At 30.2% G+C, this 13,648-nt stretch overlaps 2 protein-coding genes across 2 annotated transcripts; both read right to left on the bottom strand.

Annotated features, from left to right (window-relative positions):
• Nucleotides 1-344: 344 nt before the first annotated feature.
• LOC124939032 (MADS-box transcription factor PHERES 1-like) lies at nt 345-1,223 on the bottom strand. The gene has a single exon (XM_047479549.1). It carries the CDS (start codon nt 1,221-1,223, stop codon nt 345-347), a length of 879 nt encoding a protein of 292 aa, XP_047335505.1.
• A 10,354-nt stretch (nt 1,224-11,577) lies between these two features.
• Nucleotides 11,578-12,453, bottom strand: LOC124939031 (MADS-box transcription factor 26-like). The gene has a single exon (XM_047479548.1). The coding sequence runs from the start codon at nt 12,451-12,453 to the stop codon at nt 11,578-11,580; it is 876 nt and encodes a 291-aa protein (XP_047335504.1).
• Between the last annotated feature and the right edge of the window lie 1,195 nt (nt 12,454-13,648).

Genomic DNA, 13,648 nt, shown 5'->3' with positions numbered 1-13,648 from the left:
GTGAAAATTACAATTAACAGATTATGGGTTAAATTTGAAATGGAAGATGACCAAATTATATTTAGTTTTAAAAAATGAATTATATATGAATTTAGTGCAATTTTATATGAAAATAGCGCACAATAAATTATTTAATATTAGAACTAGTTAGAAAGAGCATAAATTTAAAAAATAAACATAAAATCTTTAGTTTATATATTATAAAATGAAATGTTAATTTGACCAATACTACATCGGTAATTAAACCCACCCAAAATAAGAAACAAGGAAACAATAGTTATCCTAACGATATAAATAAAATTGATGAACTAAAAAAAGTCAGAAAAACATGAATATCTCCAATTTTAATCACGTCTAGAAGGATGCGTATCATCATTATTGTTGCTTGGAGATCCACCGTAGGTACTCCAATTATCACTAGGTTCCGCCTTTGTTGGGTCATACTGAATCTGCAATGTTGGCTGCATTGACCATGGTACACTTACCATTTTGTTGAAGATTGCTCCACCTTGTTGGGGTCCAGGAGGATAATAGACATTACCATGATAGGATGAATGATCATAATGGACAATGTTACCAATGCTATTACCAAATTGGCCGGGTGGAAGGGAAGGAACAAAGTTACCATTACCAATAAAATGACCTTGTGGAGGATTACAATATGGAACGATATTATCATCGCCATTAGGAAATTGGAGTTTAACATCATCATCAGGAACGCCGCCTTCTTCGTTAGCATGATTATTCATGCTTTGGGAATGGTTTATATTTTCGATCTCTTGAAACTTTTCATCTATGACCTGATTCATGCAATAGATTGTTCGTTCTTCAATTTGATTAAATTCAATACTACCTTCAAAAACTTTGCACAAGAATTCGAGACCTTCAGATCGGATGTTCTTCTTCTTCAAAATTTCCAATTCGGAAGATTCTTTAGTGATCCTTTCAGAAATGTAGGCGTATTGAGTTGTTGCCTTTTGAGTACGTTCAATAAGTGGCATGTTCATGACATGAGACATAACATCCTTCACAGCATTAAGGGATGGAAACACTTCAAATGGATCAACTTCATTGATGTTAAAGAAAGCAAACACAACACTCACACCACAAAGAATTTCAAGTTCAGTTGACTTTTTGGAAATAGCAACTGTCCTCTTTGTTAAGGCTACTTTTCTTGCAATGGAATTCTCAATAAATCCGAGCTTAACTTTTCCCCTTCTCATCTTTTCTTCTTCTAAAAATATTTGGATCTTAAGTTATTACTTGTTTATATAGGAGAAAATTTTAGTAAATCATACAACTTTTTTAAAAATGTGTTACAAAATTTCAATGAATTTTCATTTGACTAAATGTTTTAGATTCTTTCTTTTTTAAAACATTTTACATTTATATTTTTATTATAATTAATCATTCAATGGTCAAATCTTATATATTACTATTTTTATATAAAATTAGTCCCACTAATTCATATTAATATTTTTCTTATTATATTATATTTGATAAATTTAATATTTTTTTATTTAGTTTTTAAATTTTATACGACCGATTTCAAATTGAGGTATATTTCAACGCATAATTATACCGTTGAACTTAGATTTTATCATTATGTGGTGCATTTTAAACTTTATGTAGTCTAAAACGTTTCTTTAAGTGTATTCGAATTTGAAGTGATGTGGAAGTCATAGTAAATTCATATTAACCTCTATAATGAATTTTGTTTAATTAATTATTTTTTCTTTTTCAATAGAGAACTTAAATTTAGTTAAATAAAAAAAATTATAAGATAATAATTACCTAATAAAACTACTTAATATAGTTATCAACTATTTAAATTAACTTAATGAAAATAATAGTATAGATAAATTATAAACAAACTCAATCAAAATCTAGCAAATAATATTAAACATATGATTACTAGAATAGTTATTTAATGAATTAATTGACACAAATTTAATATAAATAATATATTTTTAAAGAATTTATCCATTTTCATTACATATCTAAATTAAGTAAAATTTAAACAACATATATTAATATCAACATTTTTAAATTCAAAATTTTGAAATAATATTGTGTTAATAATGTCAACCTCATTAATTGCATATTTGTTTCTAATCCATGATATCGTGAAGATTATAGTCAACAGATTATAGGTAAAATTTTCAATATCAAAACAATAAAATCCATAAATGAGATGCCAGGAGTGAAAAAAAAACAACTGAAATAGATGCACACAACTAAACACAATCAAAATTACAATAATAATGTTATAGTCAAATCAATTTCAAATACCAAATTGTTGATTACAACCATCGCGAGACTAATCACCTATATTGTTGATTGCGGCGATATTACTTGAATCAAATCTATAGTTTTATATAACTACAATTAAACCTACATTTATTAAGTAATATATACTCAATAAAATATTTATCAATATAATTTTCTGAATCTAATTTTAATATTTAAATTTATTCATATCAAAATTGACTTCTAATTTTATAGTTCTTTTTAGTAAGATAGTTGAAATGAAATGAGTAACTACATTGAAAGTTTCACAATCTAATTACAATTTTAGTTAGGCTAAGTGAAATCTTAAATTCAAGTGTAAGCATTATCTCCCTTTGCCATTTACAGCGTTGATACACGAATTTATAAATATATGAGATTTATTTGTATAAATTTTAATTTGGAGTATGTTTAATTGCTAATTGGGAATAGATTTTATTTCAAAATACAATTTTATATGAGATTAGTTAAATTTGCTCAAGATATGTTTTGCTAAATCTTCTATCAGTATATAAATATTATGCATATAGTTAGATGATCAACTTAGATTTTTAGTTATCTAGTTATATGTAGATATTCCTTATACTAATTCATAGAATCTACCACTAGTAATAAGTAAACTTTTAAATCCAAGAATAAACATCATCTTTGCCATTTATTGCATTGGTACATTGCATTGGTACATGAGTTTGTAAATTTATATAGATTTATTTGTATACAATTTAAATTGGAGTATGTTTAATTGCTAATTGTGTATGAATTTTATTTCTAAAAATAATTTTATATGAGATTAATTAAACTAGTAGGATTTTCGTACAATTGCTTGAATAATGATATAAACAAAATACGAAACACTATCACTAGTAAGAAAAAGGTCTTCTGTAACGACTGCTAGTAACGGCGTTCGAACGCCCTTACTAATAATTTTTATCAGTAACGGTTATATTAAACCGTTACAATTATTATGGAATCAGTAACGGTTATATAAACCGTTACAGATAAGACATCAGTTACATTCTTTGGTTAGAGTTATCTGTAACGACGTTAGATGAAAATCGTTACTGTTATAGAATCTGTAACGGTTTATACGAAAACCGTTACAGATACTTAACCGCCTTTTCCTATTTTCTACAAGTATCTGTAACGGTTTTCGACAAAACCGTTACAGATATGTCCTCAGTTAAAGTATTTGGTAAGGGATATCAGTAACGATGTTATTTAAGCCGTCTTTTCTTATTCTCTATTCGTATTTGTAACGGTTTATAAGTAAACCGTTATAGATAAGACCTCAGTTAAAGTTTCTGATAAGGGTTTTCTATAACGGTTTTAGTCAAATGCTGTTACTAATAGAGTATCTGTAACGGTTAATCTAAAAACCGTTACAGATACTTAACCTTCTTTTCATCTTCTCTGCTAGTATTAGTAACGGTTTTGTTCAAATGTCGTTACTGATATATAGTATCTGTAACGGTTTCTATATAACCGTTACAGATAGCCTCTAATAACTCCCGCAAGTTCTTTCTTTTTTCCTTCTTTCTTTCTTTTTTCTTTCTTTCTTTCTTCTTCTGTGCTCCCGTTCTTCTGTCGTTCTCACTGCCGATCATTCGTCGCCGCTAGTAGAAGACGTCAGCTGATCATCCACCGCTAACAGGTAAGTTTCTCTTCTCTCTTTTCTTCCTCCCATTCCGCCGGTCGACACTTTTGCCGCCGCCGCCTGCATACAAAATTTCGCTATCAGGTAATATATTTCTTCTTCGTTATCTTTGTGCAAAATTTCGTATTCTTTACGCGTTTTAAATAAAATATTTCTTCTTCCAGATCAGCACCTCCCATTCTCGAGAGCTCTTCCGGTTGATCGTCCGCCTCTTTTGCCTCCGCCTGCAGAAATTAAGGTATGTCACTTAAACAATCTTGTTTTTGTTTTGCATGATGTATTGCTTACCGTTTTCTTATTGTGATTAGATTGCGGTTTTGTTGTTTTGGTGTCTTACAGTCAATTGAGCGAATATATGTTGTATTAGTATTCTTAGATGAAATATATAAATAGGTAGAGAACTTGTATTAGAGGCAGTTATGTTGAATAAGTTTTTCTGTTCTCACATCTCTTTATCTTTTGTTTTACCCTTTTCTCGTATTTTCTCGTAAAGCCTCAATTCTTATTTAATTTCTTGATGTGGTACATATGAATGGTTTAAGAACAAGATTTCCTTCACTTAGGAACAACTCAGTCATTATGGTGCAACACATATATCTATGTTTTCTCATTTAGGTATGAGTTAGTTGAAGGTTATTTGGCCTCATGTTTAGATTTTTTAGGTCTGTGGTGTCTGGTGATTTGACCAGTTATGATAACATTGTATGAACTTGCAATGAATTGATTTTTTACCATTCTTTTTTTACTTACTGTTCTCTTGTTTGAAAATCTGATATACATATAGACATTTCTGAATTGGGCATCACATTGGATTAGTTTTTATTTAGTTACTTCAATGTATGATCCGGTTATACTTCAATGTAGTTTTTATCACATTATTTAGATACTTAATTACCTAATTAGTTTGTGAATGGATTGGCTCAATATGAGTTGACTAAATAGATTGATTAGTTTGTGAATGGATTGGTAAACTATGCTTAATAGATTTTCATTAGATTGATTCACTTTTTGCGTTTGAATTATTGAATCAGGTTGCATAAATTTCAATTATTACTGTTTAAATTTGTCATTGTCTTTGCTTCCGCGGATTGTAGTTTACACTTCAAAATCCAGTTTAGTTCTTATTCACAATCAATGTTAGATTGTTAGTAGATTATTGATGTTAGGTTAGTGGATAATTTGTATGTTAGGTTAGTGTATAATTTGTATGTTAGGTTAGTGGATAATTTGTATGTTAGGTTAGTGGATAATTTGTATGTTAGGTTAGTAGATAATTTGTATGTTAGGTTATTCAATGATAATTTGTATGTTATGTTAGTGGATAATATTTGATGTTAGATTTAGGTAAATTATTTGAATGTTAAATTATTGGATTGGTATATTAAGTTAGATTATTTGTATGTTAGATTATTGATGGATTGTTGGTTTATTTGATTAAGTTAGATTATAGGATTATTATATTAATAAATTATTTGTATGTTTGATTATTGATGTTAGGTTGTTTGATTATTAATTTGTATGTTAGGTTAGATGGAAATCCCAGACAAAACACGGATGACTATACTTCGTACCGATCCTAAATATAGCGAGGGGGTTGACAAATTCATAGAATTTGCTGAAAGGTCTACGGGTAGATCATTGATTGCATGTCCTTGTGTAAGGTGTGCAAATCGAGTATATGAGAATAAGAGTGTGGTTAGATCCTATATGATTGTATACGGAATAAGACAAAATTATGTTTTTTGGTATTTTCATGGTGAAAAGAGATCAATTGGACGTCAAAATGTAAATACTGTTACCGAGAATGTGGAGGAAGATGAATCAGATGATGAAATTGAAGACGAACCGATCAATGAACCACCAAATAACGAGACTAATATCATGGAAGACAAACCTGTTGAAGTTTGTGAGGATCATCTAATGGAAGATATTATTGTTGATTTGTATCATATGTCAACAATCATAATGAACATCCGAGTGAAAAAGAGCCTCTCGTTGATGATGCTAAGACGTTTTACAAATTGTTGGACGATTCGAAACTACCTTTGTATGAAGGTTCGTTTTATCATTGAATAACAAAGTTTATAATGTTATTACATTTTTATCAATTATTAAATTTGTATAGGAGAAGACTACCGGTACCTCGCCTAATTTTGCGGAATTATTTCTCCACACTCATACAAAAAAACCAACTCTGTAAGATCCAAATCCAGAGGTTCCCCCTATTATTCAAGAAAAAGTGGTAAGTCGTGTTTATTAGTTTTATTTATTTTATGTATGTAATCAAATGTAATTTGTGTTTGTAGACTGTCTTGCGAACTGCTATAGAAGAAGACCCGACTAGGAATGACCTGCAGTTGGCTGAGTATGCGTTCGGGTCTCAGGGACATGGGCGAGTCGTGGGTATGGGCTCAGGTGACACACCTACATGTTTTAGAGCAGATGCTCGTGGGGGTTCTAGCACACCGTGTAGTGACACGCAACATTTCTGTGAAGAAAACCGAGTTTTACTTCAGGAGATGTAGAGGATGCGAGAGGAGCGTGAAGCGGAGAAACTTCAGTCACAGAGAGAGCGCGAAGAAGCCTTACTCGAGCGTCAGATGGAGCGTGAGGAAGCACAAAGGCAGCGTCAAATGGAGCGCGAAGAATTACAAAGGCAGCGTGAAATGGAATGTGAAGAAGCTCGAAGGGAGAGACAACAAGGATTTGTCGAGCGTGATAGAATGCGGGATGAGATGCCATAGATGAGGGAGATGGTGAACTTCTTATCATCCATGATTCCCGGTGCTCGTCCTCAACGTCCACCTGCCCCTCCCACTAGAGATGATGCCCCTTCCACTTGATCGTCGCTTTCCCACTTGAATTCTGGTTAGTTGAAATGTTATTTGAAGTACGTTAATTAATGGTTTTTGTGGATTTGTGATATGATTGTAGTTTGTGATATGATTGTAGTTTTTGGATGGATAGTAGTTTGTGGATGGATTGTAGTTTGTGGATGATTATTGTTTTGAATTAATGATTGTGGTTTTGGATTTTTGGTTATTGATGATTGATGATTGTGCTTTTTGGTTTTTGGTTATTGATGATTGTGGTTTTATATAGGTAAAAATTTGGAGAAAAAAAAACGATTATGGTTTAGTAACGGTTTAATGAATTAAAAAGCCATTACTATAAAATTTTCTATAACGGTTTAACAAATAAAAAACCGTCACAGAAACTTCACTGGTGTCAGTAACGGTTTTCGAAAACCGTTACTAATACTAATGCCTTTCAGTAACGGTCTGAAGTCGGCTAGAACCGTTACTGTTATTCATTTACTATCAGTAACGGTTTTCGAAAGCCGTTACTGATACTAATGCCTTTCAGTAACGGTTTTAAGTCGGCTAGAACCGTTACTGTTGTCCATTGACTATCAGTAACGAATTTCGAAAGCCGTTATTGATACCTGTGAAGTTTTTGTAACGTATTTTTTAGTAACGATTCGTAACGGTTTTATTTGTCATTACAATTATGTTTCAGTAACGGCATTGGATGCTTTCAGTAACGATTTTCGCCTTAGTGATACCTCTTTTTCTACTAGTCTTTCAAAATATTATTTTTCTATCAAGCTTTTTATACTCAACTATCTTATCATATTATTAAAAAATTTCACTACTGTCAACAAACAATCTCATTAACACCATTATAATCCTCTCAAAGTTAATTTTGTGACCTCATTATAAATATTTTACTCATAACTATCTCATTATATTACTAATATCTCCTCATTTTGGTTAAACTAACAATTATATTTTTTTCTCTAATTTATATTTCAGTACTTAATCTCGTCACCTCATTCTGAGAATTTTGTACCTCAACTATCTCATCATATTACTGATATCTTATCCACTTAGTCCAACCAATCATTTCATTTACATTATTTAACCACAATTAATCTCGTGACTATATTATGAGCATTTTACACTCCAATTATCTCATCATATTACTCACCTCTCCTCACCTTCCATTACATGAACATTTTTTTTCACATATTAAACACAGTTTACACAATTGACCTTCAATACTTAATCTCGCGACTTCACTCAGAACTTGTACCCAACTATTCCATCATTACCGACCAAATTAAATAAAAATATGAACATTTTAAGAAACTAAAATGGATTAAATAGATGAATAAATAGATCGAGCCTTTATTGAATATAAATATTAATATTGTTTTTTTGTTGCATGAAAATATAAATAAATAATATTTGGCCGAAAAAGCCACCACGAACCACCAACAGTGGAGTCGAGTAGAGGCAATCGGGTAGAAGGGATTGGGCTCAGCCAGAACCGAACCCTGGTGAAAAAGCTCAGTCCTAGGCAAACCCAGGTTTTTTTTTTGGAAAAATGACTTAGCGTTATTTCATTAAATATTTCCAAAAATGGGGAAAAAAACCACGAGTTTAAGAGATCATTCTAGATAGGCCTAGAATGATTTTGAAGTCGTAACATTCTGAGTAAAAGTTAAAAAGCTAAAAACGTAAATGAATTATCTGATTACAATGCTTTCAATTCTAGTGAGTTTAAAAAACGGTATATTCCAGTTCCTACAGATATTCCAGTTCTACCCCGTGCTTGGAATTCTTGACCACGTTACCGCGAGGGCGCTGCAATCCGATACAATATCTTTTCATAACTCTTCAATGCTCCTGCGGGTTCTGACATATACCCTTGCATTCCGTTCCCGCCAAATGTTATATACCACTGCTCCAAAACCGCACTTGAACACGCTTGCTTCAAATCTATTTCCCTTGACTTTGAGTAGTGATATATCTTTGATTTCATTCCATTCGCTCGAAAAACTGATCAGCTCCAGGCTTTTATAGAATCTGTCCCAAAGCTCTGAAGCAATACAACAGCTCCCGAATAAGTGATCTATGGTTTCTTCATTTCCTCTATATAGAAGACAGTTCGTGTCCGGGATGCTCATATAAACCCAGGTTTGAGCGAATGCATAGAGGCACAGACAAACCCAAGCCAAAACGACGGATGACGGAAGAAGAGTTAAAGTCAGAAACGGGAGCTAACGGTTAGTACATTGATTAAACGTGCAGAAGCTAACAGAACTCACGTCTACGATCGTCCCACGTCCGTAGAAGCCAATAACCACAGATCTTTCTGTTAGATTTCCTTGTCTTATTTTAGTTTTGATCTATTATCTATTAGTTTTCTTTAGTAATTATCTATAATTTTAAATATTATATTAGTGTTTATCTAGACAAAGCAAGATCATGATTTTTTATGTTAATAAGTCGAGATAATTAACTAAGCAGAAGCGTACCTGAATTCATTGACAAATATTTTGAATTACCACCGGTTGGCTCTTTCAATTCTCTTTTGCTTCTCTCTAACGATGGAGGTTATGAGAAATGAAACTGACACCTATGAATCGGGGACCATAACCCTATTTATAATTATATTTTTATATTATTTAATCCATCATAAATAATAAATAAATGATCGATTTTCACACATATTAAAACTTACCATACTAATAATTAAATGTGACTTTAACCTAATAACTAAAATACTTTAGTACATAACCTTATTAATTGGGTTCTAAATAAATAATAGTCCAATAATATTATTTACATATACTAGCCCAATAATATAACAATCTCCCACTTGGGCAATATATGTAACCATATGTATTCATTTTTATGCGCAAGTAATATAGCTATAATTATTTAAGTCACTCCATTATGTTATTAGGCCATTTCATTAATATCCTAACAGAATTAGGGCAGTATTCAGAGAGGATTGTTATTTAACTTAGACATATCTGCTCAGAATTTGGGATATGTAATGACAGGTTATACTACAATTCTCACAACTTTGGATGGACGTTTATTGAAGATTTCAATCAATAAGGTGATTCATCGGATTCCAATCAATAAGGTGATTCATCCTAACTACGGGGAAGTTGTTCCAAGGGAAGGAATGTGTTTTGCAAAAGATCCGTCCCAGAAAGGAAATTTGAGAATTCAATTCAATATTAAGTTTCCAAGTCTCAATTAGGAACAGAAGGTTAGTTTAAGGAAAATATTGCCTTGAAGAATAATGGTATTTGTTCTTGTTATCTTATTGGTTCATGAAGAACAACATATTGATCATGATTCATGACTAAAAGTTTATGTTTGTCTTAGTATATTATTAGATTGGATTTGAAATTTGAGGTTCAATTTCATATCCTTACTTGTTTGTCTACATCAAATAATGAATTCAATTAGAATAATAATAAATAAATAAATACATAAAATTAAAATATACATTATTTTGAAGTTTTAATTTCACCTCATAATTCAAATTCCCTCCTAGTCTTATTTATTTATTTTCTCACTTTTTCTTCTTTTCTTTATTTTAAACATAATTTTTTTTTTCAATCACATTAATTCACTTTTAAACATATATTCAAAGTGAGATTAGTATTTTAATTTATTCATTTAGAACTTGTTTGTTTGATATTGAGTAATTTAAGATTTTTATTGAAAATCTTGATTTTCTTATGAATGAGTAGCTATTTAAGTTTTATTTGTTAGTTAAAATAAAATAAAATTGTTTTAATTAATAAATGAAGTCTTTCAATAGTTTTAACTAAATATGATGTGATAGGCAAAATTTTAATTAAGAAAAATAATAATAAATTTTCCTCATGGTGCCTTAACCCAAATCAAATCTGAATTTGTTGAATGCACATGCCAAACCCAAATGGTTTAAACAATAAACAACAAAATGGAGGTCCAAATTTTATATTACTACAAAGATCCTGCCTAGCCCCACCCAAGTAGAGAATATTTCAATCCTTTCAACAAGAAACACTCAAATTTAAACACTTTAACATTTTGAACTATGATAACCCAACACCCAATTAATTTTAGAGACTTTAACATTTGGAACTAAGTAATGGGAAAATGCCGCTTAGTAATGAAATAAACAAGCAATAAGTCGAGAGGACAATTTCCAATGCAGAAAATGGAGGATTACTTGCATTCGTTGTCAGTTTTGAAGCCCCTACAAAAAGATCACAATATGAATATTATTAGATGGATCAGCGTTACTCACTTCACTCCACAACCTGCAATGAGAGCGATGATACTATTAACCATGATCAATTTATTCTCAAGATGGAAGCCCTTATCTCTTATCCCAAGTAATTAGCAAACCACGTGATTCTCAACCAATATCAAATTTTTAAAACTCAAGATTTTGAAATGACATTGTAGGGATTATAAACCTTCTTAATGAAATATTTTTTCATAAGGTGAAAATTACAATTAACAGATTATGGGTTAAATTTGAAATGGAAGATGACCAAATTATATTTAGTTTTAAAAAATGAATTATACATGAATTAAGTGCAATTTTATATGAAAATAGCGCAAAATAAATTATTTAATAGAAAGAGCATAAATTTAAAAAATAAACATAAAATCTTTAGTTTATATATTATAAAATGAAATGTTACTTTGACCAATACTACATATGTAATTAAACCCACTCAAAATAAGAAACAAGGAAGTAATAGTTATCATAACGATATAAATAAAATTGATGAACTAAAAAAAGTCAGAAAAACATGAATATCTCCAATTTTAATCACGTCTAGAAGTATGCGTATCATCATTATTGTTGCTAGGAGATCCACCGTAGGTACTCCAATTATCACTAGGTTCCGCCTTTGTTGGGTCATACTGAATCTGCAATGTTGGCTGCATTGACCATGGTACACTTACCATTTTGTTGAAGATTGCTCCACCTTGTTGGGGTCCAGGAGGATAATAGACATTACCATGATAGGATGGATGATCATAATGGAGAATGTTACCAATGCTATTACCAAATTGGCTGGGTGGAAGGAAAGGAACAAAGTTACCATTACCAATAAAATGACCTTGTGGAGGATTAAAATATGGAACGATATTATCATTGCCATTAGGAAATTGGAGTTTAACATCATCATCAGGAACGCCGCCTTCGTTAGCATGATTATTCATGCTTTGGGAATGGTTTATATTTTCGATCTCTTGAAACTTTTCATCTATGACTTGATTCATGCAATAGATTGTTCGTTCTTCAATTTGATTAAATTCAATACTACCTTCAAAAACTTTGCACAAGAATTCGAGACCTTCAGATCGGATGTTCTTCTTCTTCAAAATTTCCAATTCGGAAGATTCTTTAGTGATCCTTTTAGAAATGTAGGCGTATTGAGTTGTTGCCTTTTGAGTACGTTCAATAAGTGGCATGTTCATGACATGAGACATAACATCCTTCACAGCATTAAGGGATGGAAACACTTCAAATGGATCAACTTCATTGATGTTAAAGAAAGCAAACATAACACTCACACCACAAAGAATTTCAAGTTCAGTCGACTTTTTGGAAATAGCAACTGTCCTCTTTGTTAAGGCTACTTTTCTTGCAATGGAATTCTCAATGAATCCGAGCCTAACTTTTCCCCTCCTCATCTTTTTTTTCTTCTAAAAATATTTGGATCTTAAGTTATTACTTGTTTATATAGGAAAAGATTTTAGTAAATCATACAATTTTTTTTAAATGTGTTACAAAATTTCAATGAATTTTCATTTGACTAAATGTTTTAGATTCTTTCTTTTTTAAAACATATTACATTTATATTTTTATTATAATTAATCATTCAATGGTCAAATCTTGTATATTACTATTTTTATATAAAATTAGTCCCACTGATTCATATTAATATTTTTCTTATTATATTTTATTTGATAAATTTAATATTTTTATTTAGTTTTTAAATTTTATACGACCGATTTCAAACAAATCAATTGACCTATATTTAAGTTAATTGAGTTATATTTGAATGCATAATTGTACCGTTGAACTTAGCTTTTAACATTATGTGGTGCATTTTAAACTTTATGTAGTCTAAAACGTTTCTTTAAGTGTATTCGAACTTGAAGTGACGAAGTCATAACCATTTCATTTTAACCTCCATAATGAATTTTGTTTAATTAATTATTTTTTCTTTCTTAATAGAGAAATTAAATTTAGTTAAATAAAAAAATTGTAAGATAAATAATTACCTAATAAGACTACCTAATAGAGTTATAAACTATTTAAATTAACTTAATAAAAATAATAGTATAGATAAATTATAAACAAACTCAATCAAAATCTAGCAAATAATGTTAAACATATGATTAATAGAATAGTTATTTAATGAATTAATTGACAAAAATTTAATATAAATAATATATTTTTAATGAATTTATCCATTTTCATTACATATCTAAATTAAGTAAAATTTAAACAACATATATTAATATCAACATTTTTAAACTCAAAATTTTGAAATAATATTGTGTTAATATTGTCAACCTCATTAATTGTATATTTGTTTCTAATCCATGATATCGTGAAGATTATAGTCAACAGATTATAGGTAAAATTTTCAATATCAAAACAATAAAATCCATAAATGAGATGCCATGAGTGAAACAAAAAACAACGGAAATAGATGCACGCAACTAAACACAATCAAAATTACAATAATAATGTTATAGTCAAATCAATTTCATATACCAAATTGTTGATTACAACCATCGCGAGACTAATCACCTATGTTGTTGATTACGGCGATATTACTTGAATCAAATCTATAGTGTGATATAACTTAAACCTACA

The sequence above is a fragment of the Impatiens glandulifera genome, chromosome 5 (genome assembly GCF_907164915.1).
Source record: "Impatiens glandulifera chromosome 5, dImpGla2.1, whole genome shotgun sequence".
In the NCBI taxonomy this organism is placed as follows: Eukaryota; Viridiplantae; Streptophyta; class Magnoliopsida; order Ericales; family Balsaminaceae; genus Impatiens; species Impatiens glandulifera.
The sequence above is the reverse complement of the archived record's forward strand: the minus strand, read 5'-3'. Positions and strand labels throughout refer to the sequence as shown.

Coding starts and splice junctions, on each gene's coding strand:
- LOC124939032 (XM_047479549.1), bottom strand. CDS start 1,223: ATGAGAAGGGGAAAAGTTAAGCTCGGATTTATTGAGAATTCCATTGCA.
- LOC124939031 (XM_047479548.1), bottom strand. CDS start 12,453: ATGAGGAGGGGAAAAGTTAGGCTCGGATTCATTGAGAATTCCATTGCA.